Source organism: Paroedura picta, chromosome 3 (assembly GCF_049243985.1).
Source record: "Paroedura picta isolate Pp20150507F chromosome 3, Ppicta_v3.0, whole genome shotgun sequence".
Taxonomy (NCBI): domain Eukaryota; kingdom Metazoa; phylum Chordata; class Lepidosauria; order Squamata; family Gekkonidae; genus Paroedura; species Paroedura picta.
In genome coordinates, this window is record NC_135371.1 from 6,017,712 (window position 1) to 6,027,632 (window position 9,921).

At 49.0% G+C, this 9,921-nt stretch overlaps 2 protein-coding genes across 2 annotated transcripts in view; one reads left to right on the forward strand and one right to left on the reverse strand.

Moving 5' to 3' along the window:
* LOC143834146 (uncharacterized) overlaps window positions 1-4,882 on the reverse strand; it is a 31,084-nt gene extending 26,202 nt beyond the window's left edge. The window contains 3 exon segments of the mRNA XM_077330752.1: window positions 239-1,282; window positions 3,538-3,706; window positions 4,852-4,882. Coding sequence (XP_077186867.1) covers window positions 239-1,282; window positions 3,538-3,691 — 1,198 coding nt within the window. The 5' untranslated portion in view covers window positions 3,692-3,706; window positions 4,852-4,882.
* The window catches only part of LOC143834042 (uncharacterized), a 120,057-nt gene that overhangs the window by 79,153 nt on the left and 30,983 nt on the right, over window positions 1-9,921 (forward strand). The window lies entirely within an intron of this gene.

The window sequence follows — 9,921 nt, forward strand, 5'->3', positions numbered from 1 at the left end:
CTCTGGTGTCCTTTTCAGCATTTAGGTGGCTTCTCCTCTATGTGAATGCTTTGATTGGAAGTCTTCTCTCTTTGTGTGAATTCTCTGATGACAAGTAAACCTTGTGCTGGGCTAAGGTCTTCCCCATGATTCAAACATTTTTACAGTTTCTCGCCTGCGTGAATCCTGTTATGTTGATTAAGGCTCAATTGATGAGAAACGTTCTTGCTACAAATTGAGCAATTAAATGACTTCTGACCAGTATGAAATTCCCATCGGTGAGAATTCAGGTGGTTGCTTCGTGTGAAGGTCTTTCCACACTCCAAGCATTTATAGGGCTTCTCCCCAGCGTGAACCCTCCGATGCTTAGTAATGCCTGACTTAACCGAAAAGCTCTTGCTACAATCAGGGCATTGAAACGGCTTCTCTTCGGTGTGAACAAACTGATGTCTAGTAAGGCTTACGCTCCATCTGAAGCTGTCTCCACACTCCAAGCATTTATAGGGCTTCTCTCCAGTGTGGACCCTCTGATGTCTAGTCATGGAGCTACTATCAGAGAAGCTTTTTCCACACTCCAAGCATTGATAGGGCTTCTCTCCAGTGTGAATCCTCTGGTGTAAAATAAGGCTATGCTTTCGGTTAAAGCCCTTCCCACACTCCAGGCACTGATAGGGCTTATCTCCTGTGTGAATCTTCTGATGTCTAGTCATTTGGCTTCTGCGAGAGAAGTCCTTCCCACACTCCAAGCATTGATAGGGCTTCTCTCCTGCGTGAATCCTCTGATGTTTAGTCATGGGGCTACTGTGAGAGAAATTCTTCCCACACTCCAAGCATTGGTAGGGCTTCTCTGTGTGAATCCTCCGATGCGTAGTGAAGTTGCTACTCTGAGAGAACTTCTTCCCACACTGCAAGCATTGGTAGGGCTTCTCTCCTGTGTGAATTCTCTGGTGTATAATAAGGTAACGCTTTTGGTTAAAGCTCTTTCCACATTTCAAGCAACCAAATGTTTTTGTTCCTGTGTAGATCGTCTCATCTTTCTTAGCTGTGGATAAACTGCTGAGCTGTACTCCTTTCTCGGGGCACAGATTCCTTCCCGTTTTGGTTTTTGTCCTGCCTTGGGTTGGGATCTCATACACATCTCTGCCCTGAAAGTCCATCCTTGCATTTGGTTTTCCTTCCCTTTTCCTCTTCAGCTTCCGCAGAGGTCCATCTTGATCCCAAGGTTCCTCCTGGAGGTCCTCATCTCCTTCGGAAGACATCTCTCGTGGTTGTCCCCATTTCTCCAAATCCTGTGCATCTCCTGCTGGAAAGGAGAGAAATCGAATTAGACCTCTGGCAAAGAATGGCCGCTTAGCACAGCCTGTTCTTATTAAACGGTCCTTTTCCAAATACGGCCTGGAAAAGCCTCAGTATATCTAGATAATTAAAGGTTAAAGAAGGGTCGGACCCATTTAAATATATATGACAGGAAGCAAACCGGAGGACAGCGGGACACACATCTGGACCTCGAATGTTTTCTATAGTTTGCTGTATCTTGGTTATATATTTATGTTATGAGGGATTGTGATTCACACCAATGGCATCTGCTGTCAATCACTAAAGTTATTTCCGCTCAGCTGCCTCTGGAATGCCTGCCAGCTTCGTATCGCTGATTTTGGACCTGTTCTCAGAAGCCTCGTCTCTGTTAGCACCAGACTGGACTGTATGATTTCATGGTCTCTTAGTTTTTGCAGGTATCCAGTATATTTGTTTGCTATTACATTGTTTGAGCTCCTCAAATATTCTAGGTTGTAGATTAATATATTTCAGTAGAACTTTTGTATTCATTATTAAGGTAAAGGTAAAGGTATCCCCTGTGCAAGCACCAGGTCATGTCTGACCCTTGGGGTGGCGCCCTCCAGCGTTTTCATGGCAGACTCAATACGGGTTGGTTTGCCAGTGCCTTCCCCAGTCATTTCCGTTTACCCCCCAGCAAGCTGGGGACTCATTTCACCGACCTCGGAAGGATGGAAGGCTGAGTCAACCTTGAGCCGGCTGCTGGGATCGAACTCCCAGCCTCATGGGCAGGCAGCTTCAGACAGCATTTCTGCTGCCTTACCATAAATTTATGTCCTGCAGCAATTGTTATGGTTTCATAATTATTTTTATCTTAGTTGCCTTAGCTTGTCTATAATGAGTGATTTTCTAGATATGAATATCCTGTTGAGGATTTTCAGTATGCGTTCCTTACATGTGTTTATTTCTTTTCAATACACAGATTATTGAATGCTTAATTACTGCCCATGGCCCCTAGGCTCCCGCTGCCGCAGGGGGGGCCGGCCGACAGGCCCCTGTGGCCGAGAAGCCACAGGTAAGGTCCAATGACCCCCTTCCTCCGCAGCTGCGCTGTCTCACCGGCAGAACGCTACTGAGCTCCCGCCTTCTACGGTGGCATATCTTGGCCAGTCAATGAGCCTCTGCATGCGCCAGGGACGACTCTAGAGAGCGTTGCGTGGGGAGCTGAGCACGGCAGTCACCCTGATTGCCTCCACCTTGACCCCAGGAGAACATCGCTGCACCTCCCTCGGTGCTCCGTGGGCCCTGGGGATGCCGTGACACGTTGCCACCTCACCAGCGGTCTTCCCGTGAGCTGCCACCGATGCTGGGGAGAACAGGAATGCTAGAGCCCATGGAATTTTGCATACAAAGGGCTTATCTGCTATTGATTGTATATAAATTGTTTTTTTCCCCGGGGTTTCACAGTTCAGTTCTGCTCTTGTCCCACCATGCCGATCTCGTACTTTTCTGCTGCTCCACACAGACAAACGTTCTATCTTGTTCTACCCCACAAGGCTGTTGTGTCAATTGTGCCCACCCCCGGCCAAGCTGCTTGCCCTGCTGCAACCCCTGTGAAAGGGTCGTTTGACCCCCAATGGGGGGCCCGACCCCGAGGTTGAGAACCACTGCATTAAAGAATACATCTGATAGAGGGAATGGTGTTTTAAAGAATGAAGACTCCTCACGGGAGTGAAAAAGAAAGTGTAATTGTCACTTTGTGTGTTTTTGAAGGCATTCAAGAAAAAAAACCACACATGCTTCAATTGATCTAGAACATCGGTTCTAGATATCTAAGGCAAAGAATCCTGAGTCTCCTCTTTACCCGACCCCAGCACACCCTCCCGGTTCCTCAGAGGACTGGAGGAACCCATTTCTGCTGGATGGTGCTGCGAATCAAGGAAGAGTCCAGGAACATAAAATCGTTAATGGAGGAAACAAAACCCCATGAAGACATTAATCTTTCCAAGGAGGAAAAAGCCCCACCCAGGCCTTCCTTCCTGCCCTCCACCACACAGGCGTGTTCTTGGGTTGATTTGCAGGCCTTGCAGGGGCTCTCTGCCCCCAAATATTACCCTCTCCAGGAGGTGGCAAGAAGGACACTGCTGGGGGATGTTCTCTGTGGCCGAAGGGAGCTGGTCAGGCCTCCTGGGATCAGGGGATCTGCAACGGGGGGTTGGGGGGGCTTTTTGCCTGGCCTGGATTTGTCTTCTCTATTCACAATAAAAGGGCCAAGATCCTTACCCAGAGAGGCCACCGCCTCGTAATTCTCCTGCATGACTTCCCAGTAGAGAGACCTTTGGGCCGGACCCAGCAGAGCCCATTCATCCTCCGTGAAGAAGACAGCCACCTCCTGGAAGGACACGGGGGGCCCTGAATGAGGAGTTCCCACGTTCATCTTCTCTGATGGTCCCTGAGTATTCATACAAGACAGCAGAATCTCACAAGGGAGTCAAGGAAAAGAAGAAGAAGAGTTGGTTCTTATACGCAGCTTTTCTCTACCCGAAGGAGGCTCAAAGCGGCTTACAGTCGCCTTCCCTTTCCTCTCCCTGCAACAGACACCCTGTGAGGTGGGTGAGGCTGAAAGAGCCCTGAGATTCCTGCTCGGTCAGGACAGCTTTATCAGTGCCGTGGTGAGCCCAAGGTCACCCAGCTGGCTGCATGTGGGGGAGTGGCGAATCAAACCCGGCATGCCAGATTAGAAGTCCGCACTGCTAACCACTGCACCAAACTGGCTCTCAAGAATAACATAGGACACATCGAGCTAAAGTCAAGAAGCATTTGTATTTATTGAGATTCTGAAAGGTATCCCAGGAGTCAGCTGTCATAGCTCTGTACTCAGTGGAATGACCTTGTACTCAGGGATTCCCAAAGCTCCTGGCAGGAAGGAGGAGGAACTGGGGCCTGGACTCCTGTGAACACCTTGCGGAAGCCAGGATCCTACTAGGCATCATTTAATCAGTCCTCATACTAATTATGCATTGCTCTACTTATTTTCAGACTTTGGTTCATTCCACAATCCCTAATCCTCTTGTATCGTCTGCTAAGCATTCCATGCCTGAATCGCACTGACCCACGTCCCATCATTTCCCTGGAGTCCAAGCGAAAAAGGGCAGAGTGTAAACAGGAGTTCAGCAGGGGAATGGGCGGCCTCAGGAGGTGGGGGGGGAGCTCCCCCTCTTTGAGGTCTTTGAGCAGTGGCTAGATAGATATTTTGTTTGTTTATTTATATTTTTATACCGCCCTTCCCTACGGCTCTGGGTGGTTTTCATGAAACATTTTGGAATATTTACATAGAACACTATCAAAATCAATATAACAATATTGGCCAGGGACTCAATGTGCCCCCCCCCCCGCTCTTTAGGGAGACCCCAATGCAGGACCCGGTGGGGGGAGGAAGCCCTCTCCCTCCATCCCTGCTCCGGAGGGGCCCCTTTGGGCGCCCAGTTCTGCCCTCCCCCCATTGCTCCCCCCAAGGGCGCTCTTGGTCCCCCTCCCCCTCCCCCTCCCCCTCCCCCTCCCCCTCCCCAAATCTCTGTTCCAAAATCCCCAGGACACCTCCTGTGCTGCGGCCGCCCGAAGCTCACCTCCGACGCCACCGCTCAGGAGCAAAGAGGGAGGCCCCGATCCACGTGCTCCGACCTTATCCCGGAGCGGCTCCGCCTCTTCCCCGGCCAGGCCTTGGGGGGATTGTGGATCGCAGCCAAGGGAGCGACGGACCCCGAAGGATTTTAGGAAGGAAATATCCCCTTCCCTCCCCCCCCCCCCCCACAACTCCTGGCGGTTTCCAGGTTGCAAAAAACTTCCCAGGTTGGGGTCTTTCTGTGTGGGGATTCCGCTTTCTCTTTAAAAGACGGGGCGGGATGAACCGCACGCCCTGAGCTCTTCGGAAGAATAGCCAGAAGAACCCTCCTGGGTCAAGCCAAAGGGTCTGGGAAGCCCACCCTATGGGACGGAGACAATTTGGGCCCTGCAGAGATGCCCCTGCTGTCCATGGGGTAGACTGCCTCTGAACGTGGAGGTTCCATTAGCCTGTCCTAATGAATAGCCACTTTTAGAGCAGTATGAATTAGTGGTGGGCAGTCATTAATTGAGGCCTGAACATCAGGCCTCTTCCCGCCACTCCCACCCCTCCCTACTTCCCTGGTTGTAGAGGCCCCCACCCACCCATCTTGGGTGTTGCATTGTGTGGTATGGAGACCCTGCATTCAGGCAACTGGCTGCTGTTGATCGCTATGGGCTTTCCTTCATCTGCTCAGTTCCGTATCTATCTATCTATCTATCTATCCATCTATCCATCCATCTATCCATCTCTATCTATCCATCTCTATCTATCCATCCGTCCGTCCGTCCGTCCGTCCGTCCGTCCGTCCGTCCGTCCGTCCGTCCGTCCATCCATCCATCCATCCATCCATCTATCTATCTATCTATCTATCTATCTATCAATTGAGCATAAAAGGGTGGGCATTTCAGTGACCCCCTCTGTGTTGTGCTTCAGTCAATCTGTACCTCCCAGTCCAGGTATGAGATATAATCTTTGCCTTGCAGAGGGTGACCTGGGAGAGGAAAAAGGACCCGGGTTGACCTTTTGCTCATGCAGAAACTCCCCTTGGAGGCTGGAAGGGAAGGCCTGCCCCTGGGCCTCAGGTGCTCCTCAGGAAATCCCCTGCCATTTAGTGAGGAAAGCTCCTGAGAAAGCATTTGCTGGCAGGGGCTCGTGGGAATTGTAGTCCATGGACATCCGGAGGGCCTGCACACCTGGAGGGCCGCAGTTTGACTACCCCTGCTGGAAAGGACTCAGTATAGTCCAGGGATGGTCCATTCAGGAGGCCGTGAAATAGGATTAGGGGCAGTAGAAGCCCCCAAAAGTCCAAAAGCAAGATTGAAACTAAGTATTAGTTATTCACAGAAAAGATTAAATGGTGCAAATTTCCCTTCTGGTGTAACCCAGAGTCGGCTAGAGGGAGATAGAGAGTTGGGGCATTCCTTATAAGGAAGAAAAGGCGCCAAATTTCCCCAGAAGGATTGGAGGCCTGAAGCTGTGGGGAGAAGCCCTCTCCCCTCAGAAGCACTCCTTTGTCTGAAAATTACCAAAATTTTAGTTAGGAAAGGTTATTACACTAATTACTGGAAGGGGGAATTGTGTTTATATCAATTGTCTGTAGTTCTGGATTTTGATTGTTGTTGGGAGTATTGGAAATGAATCTTATATTCAATTTCCTCAGAAAGATTGGAGGCCTGAAGCTGCAGGGAGAAGCCCTCTCCTTTGTCTGCACAAGTTTCCCTGGTCAAAAGGGCTGCTTGGGAGGGGGGAGCCCTGTGGCCTTGGACCCCACCCAGGTTTCGAGTTTGATCAGGATTTTTATTGATTTTTTTAAAATGGAGAATTCACAGGGTTCTACTGCTGGTCAACGAAATGCTTCAAATCCACTTCCATGTTTTGTTGTTGGAGGCTCTACCTGGTTTTTAGTGTTTTTTATGGTTTAGACGCATATTCATGTCAGCCACCTTGTGGAGATTCCTCAGAGAAATTACGTGGGGCTTTCCTAAATGAATCGATGTGGAAAATAAGGAAACCTTCTTCTTTCCAGGGTGCTTCTGCGGGGGGCAAAATGGCAGGAGATTCTATCCCCAGGGGACAGAATCTCATCACCCTTGGGAGCACGGAGACACCCTGGTTGGGCTGCTCCAGATCCCGTAGAGCAAGGGGGTCTATCGAAGGCCTTTGGATTGCAGAGAAGGCATTCTGCTGTGGTCTGCCTTCGTTGCCTCCATCCCCAGCCCTTCCACTGTCCGTTCTTTCCCCCTGCTTGCAGTCAAGACAAGAGTGTTTCTAAGCCTCCAGTTCTTCTTTGGGAAAAGTATCATTTGGTAATGACCCGGTGTGCTAAGTGTGCTTTCTTTCCCGGAGCTCTTATTGGACTTATCTCTCTTGTTTCCAGCAGGAGATTCACCGGAGACTGAGAGGCAGGGGCAACCAGGAGGCGTAACTTCAGAAGGAAACAAGGCTCTGGAGGAGAAATCTTGGCATCGCGGTAGGCCTCCGAGGCACGTGAGAAGAAAAAAGGAAGGGAAAAGGAAGGGAAGGAAGGAACTGGTTAACTTTCAAGGAAGAAAGATATCTGTGATCCCAGCCCAAGGCAAAATACAAAAAGAAAAGGCAAGGAAAACGTTCCCCATGAAAGGGGTAACAGTCAGCTGCAGAGCTTCTGTTATGAAAAACAAGAAGATCCAAAGTGGCAAAAAAAAAAAAAACATTTGGTTGCTTGGCGTGTGGAAAGAGCTTTTGAGAGAAGAAAGGTCTTACTGTGCACTGGAGAATTCAAACAGGAGAGAAGCCCTTTGAATGCTTGGAGTGTGGAAGAAAGTTCTCTAAGAGGAGCAGCCTCAGTACACATCGGAGGATTCACACAGGAGAGAAGCCCTATAAATGCTTGCAATGTGGAAGAAAGTTCTCTCAGAGTAACAGCCTCACTAGCCTCAGCGGATTCACACGGGAGAGAAGCCCTTTGAATGCTTGGAGTGTGGAAAGAACTTCTCTTGCAGTAGCAACATGACTAGACATAGGAGGATTCACACAAGAGAGAAGCCCTATCTGTGCTCACAGTGTGGGAAGAGCTTCAGATGGAGAAACGCTCTTATTTTGCATCAATCCATTCACACTGGGGAGCAGCCATTGGGTAGTTCAGATCATAGCATGAGCTTTTCTCATCACTCGGGCCTTAGTAAAGATCAGAAGATTCATAGAGGGCAGAAACTGTAAGGAAGTTTGCAATGGGAGGAAAGCTTCCTCCAACAATGGAGCAAAAATCAGAAGAGTACAGATATAAGGTAAACAAGGTAAACTTTATCTCCTAGTAGCAGCCTCTCTAAGCATCAGCAGATTCATACAGGAGAGAAACCATGTAAATGCTTGCAGCGTGGAAATAACTTTTCTCGCAGCGATGCTATGACTAAACATCAGCGGATCCACACGGGAGAGAAGCCCTATAAATGCTTGGAGTGTTGAAAGAGCCTTTTATTTTGTTAACGTAACAAGGTTATCATTTAATAGTACAGCTCTTCAAAAACGCCCAGGCTTCTCTTGCTCCAATCTGGAGTGGCAGCAAAACACCCTTCCCTGCGCATGCAAGAGGCCATGGGGACTGCTCTCCGGCACGCCCGCTTCACTTGCTGGAAGGAGACAGCTGCTGCACTGGAGACAGATGGCTCTGTATCGCACGCCACATCGCGAAGCCCTCTGATTAAGGAGGCTGTGACTTCTTGGCTCACAACGGTGGTTCCCAGGTGAAAGACGGGGAACCCTGTGAGCACAGTGGCTGCCCTCCACAAAGTGGCCACGGGGCTCTTCATACAGTCCAGGGTGTGCATCAGGAAAGTCGGCACTCGGTCTGGATCCCGCTGAAACAGGTGCTTACAGATATGGCTCAGGGCTTCCTGGCTGTCATAATGGGCCAGGCTGTCATAATGGGCCAGGACCTTGATCTCTTCCAGAAGTTTCCTGGCTGTCATAATGGGCCAGGACCTCGATCTCTTCCAGAAGTTTCCTGGCTGTCATAATGGGCCAGGACCTCAATCTCTTCCAGAAGTTTCCTGGCTGTCATAATGGGCCAGGACCTCGATCTCTTCCAGAAGTTTCCATCCCAAGAAGTCATTGCAGTGTGCTAAGGTCCGCTCGCAATTCTCCACTACGTTTGGGCTGGGTTCTTGGAGATGAAGGAGGAAAGGGATCACGTGGGAGAGGATGTGCTCTCGCATCAGGGACTTGTGCCTGTGCCGGAGTTTGAGGAGGAGCTTTCCGAACAAACCGATGGCAGCAGCACGCACTCCATCCCGCCCATCTCTCAGCAGAGGCCGGAGATGCTCAGCAATGTGAATACAGCTGGAACCGAGATACATTCTTTTCTGCTGGTGGCTGAGAAGATTCCCAAGAGCTCTGAACGCTTCCTTCACTGTCCTCGCATCTGGGGCCTTCAAGCCATCCAGGATCTTGAAGACCAAGGCCTTTATTTATTTTTTTAATATGCTGGATAGCTCCGGCCTGTATTAAGTTTCAGAATGGAAAGAACAGAAAGAAAAAAGAACAGAAGATTATAATACCATGACAAGTCAGTCTACCCTACTAACTTATTAGTACTTATTAATACATATATATCTAACTAGCCAGATACTGTGAGAAGTATCCCCAAATGTTCTTCAAATTCTTCTGCTGGTCTGTCATTAACTAGATCGGTAAGCTTTGCCATTTTGGTCAGTTCTTCCAGCTTTTCGATCCAGTCTGTTATTTCTGGCATATCTTCTCGCGATCACCATCCTTGCTGCCGTTGTTGCATGGAAGAAAAAATCACCAGCTTTACAAGGAAAATTGTCTGGGAGCGCACAAATAACATGTATTCAGGACATGATGCGAATTCAGTGTTTAACGTTTTTTCTAATACATCATGTACTTTCACCCAAAATTGTTGCGTATTTTTACATTGCCACCACATACGATAAAATGAGCCCACTTTATCTTTACAGTTCCAATATTTGATATCATAATTTTTTGAAATATGACCCAATAACTTAGGTGTTACATAGCACCTGTAAAATATTTTGAACCAGTTCTCCTTCAATTGTTGGCTCTTT